Source organism: Montipora foliosa, chromosome 10 (genome assembly GCF_036669935.1).
Source record: "Montipora foliosa isolate CH-2021 chromosome 10, ASM3666993v2, whole genome shotgun sequence".
In the NCBI taxonomy this organism is placed as follows: Eukaryota; Metazoa; Cnidaria; class Anthozoa; order Scleractinia; family Acroporidae; genus Montipora; species Montipora foliosa.
In genome coordinates, this window is record NC_090878.1 from 23,684,304 (window position 1) to 23,703,042 (window position 18,739).

The 18,739-nt window shown below is 40.2% G+C and overlaps 3 protein-coding genes across 4 annotated transcripts in view; 1 reads left to right on the forward strand and 2 right to left on the reverse strand.

Moving 5' to 3' along the window:
- Window positions 1–13,503, reverse strand: part of LOC137973954 (uncharacterized) — a 57,412-nt gene extending 43,909 nt beyond the window's left edge. The window contains exons 1-4 of the mRNA XM_068820862.1: window positions 13,379–13,503; window positions 13,191–13,307; window positions 12,075–12,181; window positions 9,703–9,846 (exon numbers count right to left, since the gene is read on the reverse strand). Of these exons, the coding sequence (XP_068676963.1) occupies window positions 9,703–9,846; window positions 12,075–12,181; window positions 13,191–13,307; window positions 13,379–13,454 (444 nt within the window). The 5' untranslated portion in view covers window positions 13,455–13,503. The remainder of the gene's footprint in view (window positions 1–9,702; window positions 9,847–12,074; window positions 12,182–13,190; window positions 13,308–13,378) is intronic.
- A 608-nt stretch (window positions 13,504–14,111) lies between these two features.
- Window positions 14,112–15,158, forward strand: LOC137973955 (tetraspanin-9-like). The gene has a single exon (XM_068820863.1). The coding sequence runs from the start codon at window positions 14,262–14,264 to the stop codon at window positions 15,015–15,017; it is 756 nt and encodes a 251-aa protein (XP_068676964.1). The 5' UTR covers window positions 14,112–14,261; the 3' UTR covers window positions 15,018–15,158.
- A 1,008-nt stretch (window positions 15,159–16,166) lies between these two features.
- The window catches only part of LOC137973953 (dihydropyrimidine dehydrogenase [NADP(+)]-like), a 46,707-nt gene continuing 44,134 nt past the window's right edge, over window positions 16,167–18,739 (reverse strand). For both annotated transcript variants that reach the window (XM_068820860.1, XM_068820861.1), the window contains exon 25: window positions 16,167–17,681. In XM_068820860.1, coding sequence (XP_068676961.1) covers window positions 17,608–17,681 — 74 coding nt within the window. In that variant the 3' untranslated portion in view covers window positions 16,167–17,607. The remainder of the gene's footprint in view (window positions 17,682–18,739) is intronic.

Here is an 18,739-nt window from a genome sequence, read left to right on the forward strand (position 1 = left end):
TTACATGAAAGATGAAAAATACCACTCATGGACATGTATTTTTTAGTAGCGTGGTTTGTGAAATGCTGTTAGTATCCCCCGTGGGAAAGGCCGCTTTTTTCTCAAAAAATAAAAAGTAAACCAGAACATTCCTACACTTCTCACCGACCTACGTGGTGGCGCAACTCACCAATTTCGCAAAGCTTGAGAGTGGAGTGATCCTAGGATCAGTTGCATGGGAGGAATAGCACCGGGCCCAAACCCATTAAACGCTGCCGCGTATTTGATGCAAACCTTGGAACCCTCAAAAGAGGCCTCTTACCGATCTTATACGGTCTCTTTCTCACAAAATCTATTTATATAAAACCACTAGTGGTTTGCCAAGATTGTGGTAAGAACTGATTGTCCACAAGCAACTGCGCATGCCACATTTTGCTTTCTTAATCTGTATTACAATTTCTTGGGTCGGGAAGACCTTTGCTGGATAATTTATGTACAAGCTCCTTTGTAGTCTCTTCGCGTGCTCTATTCCCTTCTGTACAGTGAAAAGCGAGGATTTCGCGAAGCATAAAACCTTGCAATGACCATTGACCTTTCTAGTCTGGAAACTGACATGTTTAAAGAAAGGCGAGCTTCATAAAATATTCACGGTTAAGTGCCTTTTCGGTCCTGAAAAGTTCTCAACGCTTTTGAGAATTTTTAGAAACGCAGAGGAATTTCGAAACAATGAATCGCCACTGGGCTTCTAATCTCTTGAATATATCTTGTTTCCTATTAATTCAGGAAGAAGTCAACAGCATGCGCTTGGAAGTAGCTATGAATTTGTTGAAAAATTGACGCTGATTCAGACTATCCTTTAGGCGGCTCTCAAGCACAAGCCCGGTTTTTATTTGTATATCTATCGCAGATCTGTACCTCTAAAAACATAATGATAATAGACTGTTAAAGGACAACATCAAGGAAGACAAGTAAGAGCTGAACATATTATAAGCGATCCCAGCATTATACCTGTACCAATAATTATAGGTGAAAAATTAGATTATAGCTTGTGAACATATGTCTCTGTCACTAGATCATCACAACTGTGTAAATTTGCATCATTAGAGATCCTTCGCAGGTGTGGCAGTAGTAACAGGGTATTTTCTTCTGGTTCTTCTTCATCGCTAGCCTGTGGGCAGACGTCTCCTATTTCCGAGTGCAACAAAGGAAATAGGAGACGTCTACACGCAGGATACTTCATCGCTTTCAAACAAAATATCAACGTTGTAATCTCGACGCGAGATAATGCTATTACCACACGACGGCAACTTATTGTCAAACACCCATGACATTTTCATCGTCATTGACCAATGTGCTTTCTAGTTGTGTTACTGAGATCAGGTACTGCCTAAGATGAAGTCCTCGTCACTTTCCAAAACAACCTTGGCGTCAACATCGTTATCATCGCTTACAAAAGTAACACCAACGTTATTCGACACTTTGAATGTTTCCATTGACATAGTCATCTCTTTTCTTTTCGATGTATAGTAACGTGTATTTTGAAGATCTTAAGCAACTGTAGATAGAGCGCCCCTTCCCCCATGTCTCCCCATACCCCGGTAATTCTGCCGCTCTGCCTCAGGCATACATCCCTCATCCTCTGGTGCTGCTATGTGTTTTCCTCACACCAGAAGCATTAATTTCTTTTCATGGAGTACGGGAAATCGTATAATTCTACTCAAGGTTGTTTTGTTATTTCCGTGGCTGAAAATTATTGGTGTCTGAAAGACCCTCAAAAATTTATGCCAAAAAAGACGTAAAACGTTTTAAAGTTGAACCAATTCTAATTCCTTCTACGACAGTGCACTACCGGTCTGAAAAGCACTGCACAAACGGAATGTTCACTGGTGTTTGTCTTGTATGTCAACATAAAGTAATCGGTTTGACATTGTGCTACACGTGCCACTTAATGGTTCGTGCAATCTTGAAACTAGTTACCGGTTTGGCCTATCAACTAGCAGTTATGCCACTTGGGATTACAACAAACAATACATAACCGATAACAATAGGAAGTCTCATGAGTTCTTTCTTTTCGCTTTCGAGCAAAGAGAGAATTCTCACAAAGAACTGACAGGATTGAAAAAGACATCTTGGGAGCTATACTCTGTTTTCAATTACTCTGATCTGTTGGCATGTTTGCGTGGTGAAGACTATGTAAATCTGGACTGATGTCGATGGAGAATGTATTTTAGGCGACACAGCCGCCAATGCTCATCGCTACCCCCGCCAAAAATGACAAAATGGCGCGAAGCGAGTAAAGCTCTTGCCGATGGTGTCTTCAAGGAGGGAAACGACGCCTTGACTTGAAAATTGGAAACTGGATGTACCGTTTAAATTCTGTCAAAAGGAAGAGTTTGGCGAGGAATACCCCATGGAAAATCGTCAGTTTCAATGAGTCAAGACGAAATTGGCAAGGTAAGTGATTTGCAATCTACATATCTTTAATTAAGTTGTAAAAGTGAATGTTTAATTCTTAGATTTTTTTAAATTGTTAGTTGGGAAAATTGTTTTTACGTAAGGATAACCTCACGATTTCCCCTTTCAGGAGGTGTCGTTGTTCATTTTTCTTCATGCATTTCCTGAATACAGTATTATGTTGTGTGTTGTCATGTTAAGTAAAAAGCATTCGAAAGGCAACAATCTGATCTCAATGGTGAGCACTGTTTTTTTTAGAATGTAATTTAGCTTGTTGATTTCAAGTAATTACTTCATCTTGCAAGTGTCGGTATAAATTCGGTTTCTCTTAGTAAGAATATTTTGCTTCACCTTTTAGTATACATGATACACTGTATACAAAAATCTTGCATTTGTAACGCCATTGTTGCAATTCACATTATTGACCGGTTTTAGCGAGAATCCAGTGTGAAGGGATGAAAGGTTAAATACCAATGTCCTGCAGTCTGGCTCGCATTTCGTATGTCCCTGCAATGCCGCTGTCACATACAAACTCAACTGGGACAACCAAAGTCTTCAACTGTTTTTTTTTTTTCACATATTTTATAAAACTTCATTTCTGTTTCTTGATTAAATATTTTCTTAGCTGGAGACATGAATAACAGAAGAATATTCGATCGGTTATCGCCTTGAAAAGAACGAGCACCGCATCACGGGCGATTAATAGGCGGTTTTTTATTTACGCTTGGTCAACGATTCGTCTACGAGTTTTTCTGACATGTAATTTCCTTTCTCATTGGTTCAATGAAGAATTTAGTTCCCAAATGATATCTCAGTTGCGCTTACCAGACGCTTTGCCCAACGATCCGGGGTCACGAAAGCAGCGCTAATGAAATTGGGCCGATGAGAATTTCAAAACATTTCGAACGTTTTTTATTTAACGTGCGTGCCCTGAATTTTCGCATAAAATGTATTTTTTTAAAAGCCCATCCCGCCGTAATTTTTGAATAGAGTGAAATAAAACGTACAGATGTGCACGGTTCGATAACATACAAAATGTACTTTCATCCGCCATTGGAATCATCATTTAAGACAAATGATAGTGCAGTACAGGAAATTAACTTTCGTGTCGAGTTCAATAAAACAGACGAACCTAAATTTTATAAATAACTTTGTGGAGTTTCTTTCATGCCATTGGTTTGTTGAGGAACTTAGTTGCTGTCAAAAAAAGGTTCGGATTACAAACCAAATCTGATTGGTTGACACAGTAACTTAGTTGCCGAATATCTCAATAAAAGGTCAAATGCTAATGTCCTTTGGTCGGGGTCGCCTTTCATATGCCCCTGTAGTGTCAACTATCACATACAAGTCTCAACTGCGACAACCAATGCAAATTTAAAAGTCTTCTTTTTCACTGCTTTGCTCGCTCATTTGTAAACAACTTACGGTTCGCTTATCGCATCGTTGAGAATCGAAAGTGCATGGAAACATGACCGCTGTTTGAAACAAAATATTAATATTTTATAAAACTTCATTTCTGTTATTTGATTTAATATTTTTAGCGGATGAAGATATGAACAACAGAAGGATGTTCGATCGGTTATCGCCTCGAAAAGAAATGAACACGAACGCTTGGTCAACGATTCGTCTACAGCGCGATTCCACTGAATTGTTTTGCCACATGTTCGTGATAAATTAAATGTATTTTTGTCTTTGTGACAGAGCCCTGAACTCGTGACCATGCAGACTTCTAACTGATGTAACAAACTGTTACATCTAAGTATGTTCAAGTTGCTGATAGAGATCGCCTTTTAGATTAGCCACTGTGACTTGAATGGGCCAAACTCACTTCCCATACCAATAATGGGGAAAAAATTAAGTAATTAAAATCGAGGCATTGCTGGCCAGAGGTGTTACACTAAGGCTATGGAAGGGGAGGGGGGGGGGGGGGGGGGGATCAATTCCAGCTGGCAAAACCCTGTTGTTAGCTCTGCCAGGGCCATTAGAGCAGCTTTGCAGGTGGTGCATGCTTTGACTCTTGGGCTCCACAGCTACGATGGCTTCACCAGTAGTTTCCACAAGCTCTTGGCCAAGTGCAGGCCTGCATTGAATACCTTGAAATTACTATCCTTGGGAGATGGCTTTGAAGCTCATCAAGAGCCCTCCAATTGCTTCTGTAGGTAGGTCCTCCATAGTTGTGTCTTCATTTGTGAAAACTTTTATTTTACCACCCGTTGCCACAGCTTCATCCTCAATATCAATGGGCACATTGAATACTTCATTTGCTTCCCTCTGCATTTGTGTTCTGAGCATTACATCCCTTTTGGTGATCTTCATGGTCAGTTCAGGTTTTTCGACAATCTCTGCGAAGTTGGTAGGTAAAGCACAAACTTAGGTGCGGAAATATATAAATCTGTGTAACTTAATGGCCATCAATTTTTGCAAGTTGAAGCTGACCCTCAACTTGTCATTAATGAGTGGGTCATTTCCACTTCTGGCACAAAACCGTGTTGAGATCACATCAAGGACATTGTTAGATGGGTGGAGGCATTCATGCTCTTCTCTATGGTCCTTACCTCCATGATTGTCCCGCATCTTTGGCAATATTTGATGGCTCATACATTGCCTACTCTTCGGGCCTATTGTCAGTATGCTGGGCGAGCAAGCCCTCAAGGAGCATGCCACAGCCACCAAACCAAAAATGTGCGACTTCAATGAACATCAGCATGTTCACCCTTAACAAAAGAGCTCCCTCGGTCCTCTGAAGCTGTTGGCTCTTCTTCTGCAGGGCAAGTGCTTGTCTCCCTATTCCACATGCAAGTACTTGCATCGTTGCAGTGCCTGAGCTGCAACCTGCCTGCCATTGGGTACTTCTGGGCCCCAGATTACTTGCTATTTACAACGCTCACCCCCTGACCCTTGTGACAGGGTCAAATCTAGTTTTTTGTCGACCTCATACTCCCGTTTGACCTGCACTCTGCTCCGTTAATTTTTGATTCACTAGCTTCCATTGTGGAATTGGATTATTGTTTATAACTACAAGGTTCCCGAACTGGAACATTTTAGATGCCTTGGATGTGTGCAAGCATTTGAGTTTGCCTCTTCATCCCAAAAAGTGGGTGGTCCTTCAATGCCATTGGTTGTGTCTGGCATCCATTTGGAGGTGTTGCGACAGTTTGTTGAATCTTAGGTGTCATAGCACTGGTGTAACAGCAAACACCTCCAGTCCTTGATCAGTCACCTGCAGCATGAGGCTAAGGTTGTGTGTCCTGGCAGGACATTTATTAGATGAAAAATACATGTATGCTGTACTGTAGATCTGCTCAGATGCTTTCCAAGTAGAGATCACCCAATATGCTTGACTAGGGAGTTCAAGTTAGATTTACAATGGTGGTGTCAGTTTCTCTTGGAATGGGACAAGGTGACCTTCTGGCTGCTTCCCAGTTTGTTGCCTACTGTTGACCCAGAAGACACCCCTGATACTATTAGGGCAGTTGGTTATGGGGCATACTATGACACTCAGTAGTTCAATGGTTCATGGACCAGTGAGCAAATGCCCCGTTTGATTGCTTACAAGAAGGTGTGACAGTCTCCTGTGGTCATTGCAGTGCACATTTAGGGAGTGGCGTGGTCCTAGAAACATATTCTCTTTCATTCCAACAATGAGGCTGTCATGTCCATTCTAAAAGGTCTCGGATGTTGAGGGAACCCTAACAGATGCACTTAGTGCAACATTTTCTGACATCTGCTGCTTGTTTTCACTTCACGTTTGCTGCTCAGCACTTCCCAGGAGTTCAGAAATCTATACCTGATGCATTGTCTCACTTTAATTGGCAGGAGTTGGGGCTGTTTAGCTCCACATGCATTACCATCTACATTCCCTGTCCCAGCTTGACTCCTCACCATCTTGACTTCTCCTCTCTTGAAATGTACTTTGAGGTGGCGAATGCCGCAGCTGACTTGACAGTTCTCCCAAAGCTTTGTGCTTACATGTCCAAATTAAAGCTTCCAAAAGGAATCCTTTCCTTAAAGGATGTGAACTGTTCAGGCCACTGCATGTTCAGGGTTGCCTGCACCCTGGGATACTTTGGGTTCTAATGATTGGCAGAGTTAACTGTACCAAAGCCATCCAGGTATTCTCTGGTGCTCCACTTAGAGATGGGGGATGTGGAAGTTGACTCAGTTGATGGTTCACCCCAGGCTTCGTGCTTACATGTCCAAATCAAAACTTCCAAACGGATCTTTTCCATAAAGGGTGAGCTATCCACATTTGGAGGCCCCAGCCACCTTTGTATGTGGTGTAAGCAGTCCTTGCCTACCTTGTATGGAGAGGCAATGCTACTGGTCCATTCTTTTTACTGCAATCTGGTTTGCCTTTGACTTGATTGCTACATATGTCTTGGTTGTGTCACATATTAGAGGGTGCAGGCATCCCTGGGAACTTCCCCAGTCACAGTTTTTGTATACGACCAGCAACAGTAGCAGCGAGGAATGGTATTCCAGATCACATGATTCATAGGCTAGGGCAGTGGTCTAGCAATGGGTATTAACCAATTATTTGCAGCATGTTGTGTGGCTTCTGCTGGTATGTTAAATTTGGTTAAATGTAATTTAACTAAGTAAACCACCATAAGCTTAGCAGTCAAGCAGTTCATAAGCTTAGCGGTCAAGCGGTTCACAAGCTTAGTGGATATGTGGTCCACAAGCTTAGCGGTCAAGTGGTTCATAAGCTTAGCGGTCAAGCCGTTCTAAAGCTTAGCGGTTAAGCAGTTCACAAGCTTAGCGGTCAGGCAGACCACAAGTGAGAGAGAGCGAGAGAGAGAGAGAGAGAGAGACTTTATTTTACGAGGGTAACACGTGACAGTAACAAACATTACTGATGAACTTGTGGCCCTCTTAAGGTACAAAATTACAATGTATAAAAACTGCATTAAGAATAGATACTATTTACAATATAATAAGAAAACAAACATTCCTAGGACTCAATTTATAAATAGACAAATCGATTTAAAAACGAAATTACATACGTACAAAAGACTATCTATTGTTATAAATTTATATCAAACGATCCCCGAACAAGTTAAGTGGTCAAGCAGTCAAAATCTTGGCAAGTCAAATGGCCCACAAGCTTAGAGGGCATCCAGTGGTCAATCCCATAAGTGAAGGCTCACAAGGTACGTAGTAGCTTTCTACACTGCTAGGACCCGCAAGTTCTTCGTCGAGCATCTGTGCAGTTGTCTGTAGAGTGGTTCATTTAGCGTCTTTTCGTTGTTTTTTAGCGAATTTTGAAGCAGGGTTTTTTTTCTTGTATCCTTTTTTCTTTCAATTTTTCAAGGCGTGCGTATTGTCACGTTCTTTTAGGATGCAAACCACAAACAACAGCTTGTCTATGATGTCTTTTCTGGTTACTGCGTCATCGTGTTCTGGTAGCGATTCTACACCAGCTCCTCCAGTTAACACTCCAGCTTCACCACCAAGTCAACTTGTTTCTGTGCAGGACAACAACTCTTTAGCACAGGCTATTTCAAGAGCTCTCACGGAATCGCTATCTCCGTGGTGGGAATACAAACATGGCCACGACATCTAGTCCTCTCTCCTCGGCTTTGAGTTCAACACAGTCTCCGGCACCCTCGAGCTCCGGTACATGTACTCCCTGCTCTACCTCCCAGTCTTCAGGTACGCTTAGTTGTGCCCTCATTTATTTCAACTTATAACTCATTTGGCGGCCCCTCAGTTGTCTCTGCTCTTCCCCCCCCCCCCCCCCCACCCCACGTCCTCCGCCAACTTGCCTGTAGTGGTCAAGGGCTCTTGTGGTGGCGCAACTGGATCTGAGCCCTCCACATTTCCAAACCTCAACACAGCATTTGTGGTGGGTCCTGGCTATGCTTCAGTCCCATGCTAAAATTACAACAGGGCTTTTTGTAGACTTGGCTGACCTTCTTCCAGAAAATATTCAAGCCCAAGAAATCGAACCCCAAGCGTTTTTGGAGGGGAAACTGGTGGTATCAGAGTCCAAGAAATGGGTCATTGAAATAGCAGACATCCTCACCTGGATAGAAGCCTTCACAATCTTTTCTACATGTATGATTCTGTGCCACACCTTCCCCTCTCACTGGAAAGATTTAAACCAATACAAGTTATTCATTATTCAGACAGCAGGGCGTTTTTGTGACAAATCATGGCTCCACTACAACATCGCCTTCGAAAAGAAGCCTCAGGTTCAACAGACTGGTCTCCCATCCACTCAGACCTCCACAATTTTGACACCAGATCTCCGGCCACCACTTCAGCTGCTTCAGGCTCCTCCATTTCCCCTGCCTCGTCACTAACAGAGCCTCTGGCGCCTTTGGTCACTCCTGTGAATGCCATGGAGACCACCGTCACATCCACTGCCCTCACCGCTCTGCACAGAGAAAACGGCCCCACTCTCTTTGAATAGCTATATATTAAGCGGCTCTCTAGTCAGTCAGTCGGTTGTTGTTGTGATAGGAGACTTCGTTCCCTGTAAATGATTTCCAAGTGATATTGTGTGACAAGTAAGTAAGTAAGTAAGTAAGTAAGTAAGTAAGTAAGTAAGTAAGTAAGTAAGTAAGTAAGTAAGTAAGTAAGTAAGTAAGTAAGTAAGTAAGTAAGTAAGTAAAAGGTTTATTTCACAACACTTCCACATGGTGGCTCTTCGTTTGTAAAAAACTAATTATCTAAATTAAACATTTATAATCTACAAAACATTATTAAAGACATAATTATATACATCTATAAGTGACAAGTGAAGGGATTTCCCCGTTTGTGTGTGATTCTGACATTCTGCTGTCAAGTCTAGTAGCTGGTTTCCGTGGAGTGTGATACTTTGAAACAATTCTTCAGGAGATTTCGTCAAAGAGAAGGACAGTACTTTGCCTGTGGTCAGATAAGCGTAGACAAGTATTGAGTTAATTGTACTGAGATTGTACTCAGGTAGTCCCTAGCTTGAGTTAAGTTGTCTCCCGTTGTTTACAGTTAAATAAATTGCGTTTCGTGGAAATAACGAGGTTATTATCTTTCTGCCGGTAATTAGTTACCATAACACAGTAACTTCAACATTAATTTTAGGAAATCCACTTCCCGTATGCAACTTCCAAAACTTACAACACAATCTCTTTTGGAGAAAACAACTCATTCATAACTTTTACTGTAACAGGAATTTGTTATGGATAACAAATTTTAAAAAAAGTAATTCCAAATACAATTTTTTATGGCCTCGTATCACTACATAAAATCTCTTCTTTCTTTTTCTTCCTGTCTAAAACTTACCACATTCTTAAACCACCACAGCAATGAGCGAGATGTAATTTTTGTCACGTCAGTCACAGGGTAGCTGACTGGAGAAGCAGCAGTCCAGATATGACAATGCAGAGCTGGAACTTTACCAGGGTGGCCTTCCCAAAATAACATACCCTGAAATATCACATTTAATAGACAAGAACCAAGTCTTGAGAGGGTCACTGTCTGTCTAACACCAGACAATTTTACTCGTTAATGGGTAACTCCTCAAGGGCAAAGGGTTAAGAGCATCTACACTCTGTATACATGTAAGTACTAAAAGAACTTTGTCTCCTTTTATTAGCCCATTGCCTCCTATGAGGGACCCCCTGGGGACAAAAGGACGAACAAAATGTACGTGTGCTAAAAATCTACTACAATCCCCAGACAATTTTTGCTCGTTAATGGGTAACTCCTCAAGGGCAAAGGGTTAAGAGCATCTACACTCTGTATAAGTACTAAAAGAACTTTGTCTCCTTTTATTAGCCCATTGCCTCCTATGAGGGACCCCCTGGGGACAAAAGGACAAACAAAATCTACGTCTGTTAAAAATCTACTACCGGTACATGTAATTATTAATATTGTCCCTTTTAGTTAACTCCTCCCCTCCTACATGTAAGACAGCCACCTTTGAATTTCTAAGAGAGAGAGTGAAAGTGGTGAAAATCCCAAAGAGTTGTTGCCCTGACGTTTTTATGAAAATACTTTGTTTGTAAGACCTGCAAGGCTGCAACATCAGTATTTAACCCTTCACCTCCTGAGAGTGACACTTAAAAGATGCCAGACAATTCTACTCATCAATGGGAGCTGCTTCAGGGGTGAATAAGAGCTAAAGTTACCATACAAAAAATATATATTATATAAAGAGAGGAAAGGAACTTTATTAAGTGTCTAGTCTTCTAGTGCTGGAGCACTTAAATTGCCCATAACTCCAAAATACTTTTTTCGCTAAAATGAATCTTTGCACTCTTTGTAAAAATGCATGCAAAGTAGATTGTGACGTAAAAACAGGAATAGACCCACTCCCCTTCTGACTCGGTCGTGAACAAAAGATGCTTGGATTTTCGCAACTTTCGAAGCCTATAAAATGGCAGGATTTGTTAGAAAAAGGAAAAAATGGCCGTAATGCGGCTCGAACAGGTGCAACGATTCATTTTAGCGAAAAAAATATTTTGGGGTTATGGGCACTTTAATTGGGGATACTCATAACTGAAATCAGCAAATCTACACAAATCAAATGGTCAAATGGTCTTAATTTAGAGGAGAGGAGATTAAACCAGAGTACATGTACACTGTATCCAGAGAAAAACCTCTCTGAGCGGAGTAGAGAACCTACAAACTCAACCCAGATACTGTAATGCCAAGTCTGGGGATTGAATCGGGGCCACACTGGCGGGAAGCAAGCACTCTAAGCCGTACACCATCCCTGCATCTGAAAATGTTATGCTTATACATTTTTGGTTAATTGACTTGAACAAATACAATGAAAGTAATAATTATTTAAGATCATTACACAAAATTATTATTATAAAGTCCTTCTATGTAATTTTCTTGAATATAATCAGAAACCCATAAGGGTTGAAACGTGTAACGACCCCTTGTGTATTGGGAAACAAGCTTCTGAATATTCAATTTACTAAGTACCATATTTGGAACAACAAGAGCAGGGGTTTCCAAATATGGTACTTAGCACTGAAACATTCAACCAATCAGTTCGGACTGAATATTCGGAAGCTGTGAACGTGCGTCACACGTTTCAACCCTTATGGGTTTCTGATATAATATTTAATGCTTAGGTGCACAATAAAAGACAATAGACACAACTTGGGCGTAAACGAGGGGCAGGAAATGTACTGGCAAGGCGCGGATAATACCCACCGCCGGTATGGACCACCGGATGAGGGGCCTCGGCAACTAGCCGAGGGGGTGCCTCATGCCTGTATTGCAAGGCGGGCATAGTTGCTGGCATAATGTCCTGGGGCCAAGTTAACCCAGTCCAGCAGAGTAACAATATGCCCCCTCCCTAACGGGGCTTCAGCACAGGGCTGAAGGGGTGCCGCAGGCAGCAATTCCCTGCCCATAGTTTATTGAAGAGAACTATTAACTTACAGTATGCTCGTGAGCAAGATATACAAGAACCAGAAAGCAAAACGGGGAGGGAGGGAGGGATTAAAATGCTGAGAGAAAAACTGAACGAGTTGAACTTTGGAAAATTTCAAGCCGAGAGGGCTCATATGGCGGGAAGAATGAGAGAGCCAAGTGTCACGTGATGGGAAGTCACTCTTTCCTTCCAGATCTCCCCGGTATTTGCTTACCAGCATTAACATCTATTTTATTCTAAAATATCATTATTAGGATCATACCCTATCCAGGTTGAAAGTGGCCACAGTCCAATTTTTCATAAAACTGTTGGGTTTTAAGCTTTCCAATAGCTGAATGAGACTCCCCTCGAGCCTAGAAGAGGGAGCATCTGTGCGAAAAAGGAAGACAACCTGACTCAACTGCAGAAATAGCACTTACTGACAATGCTCCAGCTTCAAATCCCAACTGACCACAAATGAGTTGCAGTCATTTTGTTCAGGTCATAAATTTAAAGCCACAACACTTTGTAAATAGCCAGCTAATCACCGCATTTCAATTGTATTTTATATCTTTGTTTACAACTACCAGAATTGTCTTTTCCTAGACACAGCCCCAGAAGGTATAAGGAAGACTATGATGTTACTTGTTTTACTTTTTGTGTCAGCTTTTATTCACCAATATTCACCTTGCCTTCGGCAAATAATAACAATCAGTGTTAAATAACTAATCAATAAAAAATAATGAACATAAAGAAACCCATGCTTCTTGCCGGCTTGATTATGGTGTCAAATAATTTACTGGAAGCTTTGTTCCATATTTTACAAGGAGCTTCTAAATCAGAAGGTTACAGAGATGTGTACAGTGTAGAGTACATGTATATATTGATAGTACTGTAATAGGATTAACACAAACTAATCAAACTGAAACACTTTTAGATTGATTTATATCAGCCACAATATGACCAGGTGATAATTTTAAGTGGCTACTGTCCCCTTCCCCTCACATCTTCCTCCACCCTCCCTCCCCTCTACAACCTTCCACACGCACACATTGGCATGCATCAACCCTGGTTTCAGGGATAATCTTGTGAGCATGAATTTTGGATTTGAAAACTTGATGATGATGATGATGATGATGTTGATGGCGACAACGATGATGATGATAATGAAGGTGATGATCGATGGTGATGCTGTTGTTAATGTTGCTGTTGTTGTTGATAATAACTGCTGATGACGATGATGGTGACGATGCCGATGATGATGATGATCGATGGTGATGATAAAAACGATGATGATCCAACATCACAACAAGAGTTTGTTCTAATTAGGAAGACAGTAAATCTAATCAAGGCAAAGCTGAACAAATCGAATAATCTATAGAATCGTAAAAACGCGTACTTGGGTCTCGGTAAAGCACACAGAAAGGCCAACTGGATGAGGTGTTCTTCGTGTGAGTGTCTAGTTCTCCTTTTGACATTATAAACAACTCGTTCACAGAGGCATCATTCCAAGATTCTGAAAAAGCAGATCTCATTCACCACTATCTGATAAGTACACGATGGGTTTGAAATCATTCAATTTTTTACCTGTTCTTTTACCGCTTAAAAACACGACGCCAAGACATATTACCATGGTAAATAATAACAAGTTATTGGCCGCCATGATGGCTTTTGGCCGCCAGCTTGAGTGGAAACTGGACACAAAGGTAGATCCCAGTCCGCTACCGGTTTTCAAGATGGTGGACAAAAGCACAAAACTTCAGATTCTCAGTATTTTTCTGTCTAGTGTATACCATACTTGTTATTGGAACTTGCATTCCAAGGATGGCTTCAAAGATAAACATAGCCTTTTCAGCGCACCATTTCAATATGTTATCTTGTAAAGTCTTCGATATTATATCGCTCGCCTGGTGGCAATATTCGCGATTCAAGGGTATTGGACACGCGTCGTGTGCGGTTAATTATTTATGGTTTTGCTGACTTATTTTGCGGTATCCGCCATCTTCCTCACGCGTTAGCGAATCGTTAATGTTTTGTGCCTGCAATTAGGGAGTGATGTCTTTTGAGTTAGCGTCTTTGAGTGAAAGATCTTCAAGGCAACAACAATCATGACGCTTTCTGTGCGTTAAATCAAGGGGGCAAGCACTCTATCAAAATATTGTTCCCGTCGTCATCTCAACCACGAAAAGGTCATCGCTCCGGCGATTTTAAAAGCGTTTACTTCTCCTACAAGATCCGATTGCAAACTTCAAGATTAGTTACTTCAAGGACGTCGATAAAGAAGCTCATTCATCGAGACTACACTCACGGTAGTTTTCTTTCATTTGTGGACTTACGTCTCAAAGCTATGCGCTCGACTCAGTTGTTTTAAGTGACACAGGAAATTAACAAGTCTTGCTGTAATATAAAAACTTTGTCACAATAGGCAAGAGAAGAGGGACTTTTCGCGTTTAGTCTTCTCGCATCCAACATGTCCGCAGATTGCGGCTACAAATGTCTAAAATTCATGGTAGTTTTCTTCAATTTGCTGTTTTGGCTAGCTGGATGCACCCTGTTTGGTTTGGGGATTTGGTTGCTGAGTAGCAAAGGAGAAGTTGCTGGAGATTACACGAAGATCAGTGGATCTATCAACTACAAGTCTGCACCGATCTTGTGTGTTGTCATTGGAGCAATTACCATTGTCGTTGCTTTTCTAGCTTGCTGTGGCGCAATCAAAGAGAGCCAATGTATGCTTGGCTCCTATTTTGCATTCATTGCCATTATATTTGCTCTGGAGATCACAGCGCTGGTACTAACTTACGTGTATAGGGAAGAAATTGAGAAGAACTTGCGAGGCGACATAAAGCAAACTCTAAACCGATATAGAGACGATAATCATGATTCTGTGACCAGGGCGATTGATGAAATCCAGACGAGTTTTAAGTGTTGTGGGAATGATAAATACAGTGACTGGTTCAACACAAGATGGGGGAGAAGACATGAAGGTTCTGTTCCAAAAAGCTGCTGCAGAGACCCTTCTGATGAGTCTTGTAACAAGCATGTGACCAAAGATGCTACAAAGATTTACACCAAGGGGTGCTACAATTTTGTTCGAAAATATCTGCTTAATAACCTGCACGTCATAAGTGGCTTTGGTATTTGGATTGCTGTGATACAAATAATGGGGATGATCTTTGGAATGTGCCTGTGTTGTCAGATACGACATGAATTTGACATTTATGTATGACGGCTTTTAATGGTTCGTGTACATACCTAATTGACTGCTTCCTTTGCAAGCTCTTTAAAGCCAATATTACTTAAACAAACACAGCAAAATGTTAAACAGTGGCATCTGTGAGGAGCAATACCCAGGGTTCGCACAGATTTTTGGTTGCAAATTTAAGACTTTTTCCAGACTTTTTCCAAAATGCTAATTCTTTTTCCAGACCCAAGTTTAGAATAATTATATAGTTTGTCCCACGATGCACTGTGAACATACAGTAACCACGATGCAGTGCTGGCTGGATTTTGAATCTAAAAATTATGGGATGTTGCATCAGTTTCCCCATTGTTTTTACAGTCAAGCTATGACCAGAATCCGCGAGACTAAAAAGAACATCCGAATTCCTCCTTGGAGTTTCTGAGATTTGAATGGAATCTTGAAGATTTTTCCAAAAGTTGGTATGAAAAATGCACAATAACTGAACAACAATTATTCATCAAAAGTTCAAAACTGGCATGCAGAATGATTTGAATATTCAGTTCAAATTTCAAAACTACTGGTTACTGGTGACTGTAAGGCAACAGTGGTAAATATTACTCAGACATATGTATTCAAAATAAGCAAAATATAGTGCTGCAGGTGAAATGTACTCTAAATGTAAGTTATAATTGTACCAAGGTGTTCTTATAACTTTTGACCACAATAATAGTAATAATAAAAATACTACTACTACTACTACTACTACTAATAATAATAATAATTATTATTATTATTATTATTATTATTATTATTAGGAAAACTATTCAGTAGAGTAAAAAAAAAAACCATAGCAAATGAATTAATTATTTGGGGAACTTGTCAGATTTTTTGATCTAAGATAACAAAAAGGTGGTAATAAAATTTCCAAGTGTCTAGAATTGTAATAAAACAATAAAATAATGCAAATTCAAAGTGAAAAATTAATAATTTTGTTGTGTTCAAGTGAAATGGAAATGATACTTGCAGTTGGTCAGGATATTAATGTTATGAACCTTAAAAGGGGCTATGTCACATCATTGCTTCTTGTTACAGTCACCACTACAAGGAGGGGAGGGGGGTGGGGTTTCTCTTCTAGAAATACACTGCATAGGGTAAAATTATAAATTTTGAAACAAAAACTGACAAAGAGAAAAACACTGCAAACACTGGCCTTTATTGTTCATTTTTTCATCACACTAAGTCTTGATCTGCCACTATACCCTTAACACAGCAACTTCGCATCAATGAAACACAGTGTCAATTTGATGGAATGGCCCAAAGACATCCATTTTAAAGTAACACAATTACGTCTAAAAACTAACTCTCACAAGCAAACCTAAAATGCATTCAGACTACCGCAATAATGTGTTCTAATACAGCTAGAATCTTCAAAATGAAGAAATGTAATGTTAAGTCCCCCACCGCACCAAGCAAAGGACAAACAGTGTTTCCGAAAGTTAAATGTCAGAAGACGTAAATAAATCTTAGCTACTTAAAGTCCTTGAATGCTGTACAAGCCTGTCTTTGGAAGGACAGTCTCCTGAAACTTGGGAAAACAGTGATGTTACCCCATTTTATTCTAATTAATTCAAACAATCAAGAGTGAGTGAAAACTCAATGGTCACTTCCAAGGCAGGAAGTCCGCAAATCACGGACTTCCGGCTCATCCATGCATGCTCAGAAATTCGAAACAATATTGGTTTTCAACGGTTACAAAAATGGACCTTGCTACAACTGCGCATACATTGGAAGTGGCCAGAGTCTGTGTTCTTGGTGCTACGCAAAAGAAAAGCGGACTCTAAGGACGCGATTGACTTGTCATATAATTATGCAGAATAAAACCACAGGTGCAAAGACACATTTGATGTTCAATATCCACCAATATCATCCACCAAAACTGATCATCAAACTAACCCTACTTAGCTGAACTACACCAATGTAGTAAGACTGTTTTGAAGTACCGGTACATGTACCTCTGCTATTGTCAAGGCTTGGACATAACATGATTGATGAAACTGTCCTTTTTACGTGTCAATTGAGGCATACTGCCTTGACAAAACTTGCTGGAGTTAAAAGTATTTCTGTCCAATGCAAACTCACCCTTACAAATCCTCTGCCATCAAGAAATAAACATGTGGATCCTCTCAAGTTTTCTTTTCAATTTACCGTTTTTCTGTACCTGTTTCCAAAAACCTTCTTCACAAAATAAACTTTCATCACTGACACTAATTATTATTACGTTTTCCTTTTACACTTATAAGCTGGAGTAATTACGATTAAATCCTTAATACCACGAAAATGACCTACATGTATCAAAAAAATACTTACAATCATGTTGGATTATCAAACTGTTACTGATTATGTTTTCAAATAATGCTTATCTTTATTCTTACAATATAATTATGATAAATTTCGATTGAGCTCTAATAAATTATACTAATAATAATACTCTGTGTTAAAAATAAGCTGTTATCATACAAAAGAAAGTATTAATTCCCTCTTTTACCCAAGCCTCCACAACTGATAACATTTGTTGCAGACAGATCCAGTCATACAAACTGTGTAACAGATTCAGATGTGTTTTCATGATGTACTGTTAGGTTTTGACAGCAAGAGGAACACCACGGCAGGGCTTGTAAGGACCTTCCCTTGGTACCATCTTGATACAGTCTAAATGAAGCAAAAATTTGCTGATCAGAAGTTAAGGATGACATCACTTACAGCTGAGGACGTATCTCCTACAGTTTATAGTGGAGCTCCAGCAGCCTAAAGGGCCGCCAAGCAGAGCACCATACTCATAGGAACCCATGAGGCGCTTTTTTCTCATGGTAATCATGGCTAGTGGTATTGCTTGTGGGCGTGTGCACACAACAAAGTTTCCCAATAATTTAATAATATCCTGATCATAATCAATATGCCCAACATGGTGTCCATTTACAGCGTACATCTTTGATATTGGACATCCATGTTATGGTCAATTAACACCTGTCAAAACAAGATATCCGCTGACCAGTATCACATGACCACATCATGGGTTTAGAGCTGTTTTTTTAGTTGACCTCTGGCCAGATACTGGGTTTCGATTGGATCGTAGGCTCAAGCCAGGTTAACTTATTGTAAGAATAAATAACCCAGGAGCTCTGCTTTTAGGCTTGGCTAAATCTATATTATTGTTGTCAATGAAGAGGTTAGTTTCTAATTAAGGAAATGTGGTGCTCCATTGGTGGGGACCGAAACTGAAAAAATAATATGATATTTTATCAAACAAGTTGATGTAAGTAAACTAACCACCGTAAGAAAGAATTGCCAGTGGATCATTTTTCGAGCATTAATATTATTAGTCCTTCATCTAAGTGAAATGTCTTAATTGAATAATTATTTTGAAAGCACCAAAACCCACAGCCAAGGTATTACCCCCGGTAAATTAATAAAGCCCGGGCCAAACATTGAACTTCACACGAGACAAACCAATGGTAGTTTGGGTTGATCCAAATTGATTTGGGTGGACCCAAATTAAGAATGTTGAGTCAAGAGTCAAACTTAACATCAACCAAATACAAAAGTAATTAATATACATTATCACACAATTTTTTTAATAAGGAGATAAGTCAACTAATGATCTGAGAAGTGCGATGTTTGCCCCAGACTCGATCTTCACACGTCCTATCCATCTGGGGCAGATGGATAAAATGTGTTGGTTGATCCAAAATAATACAGTTCTTCGAACT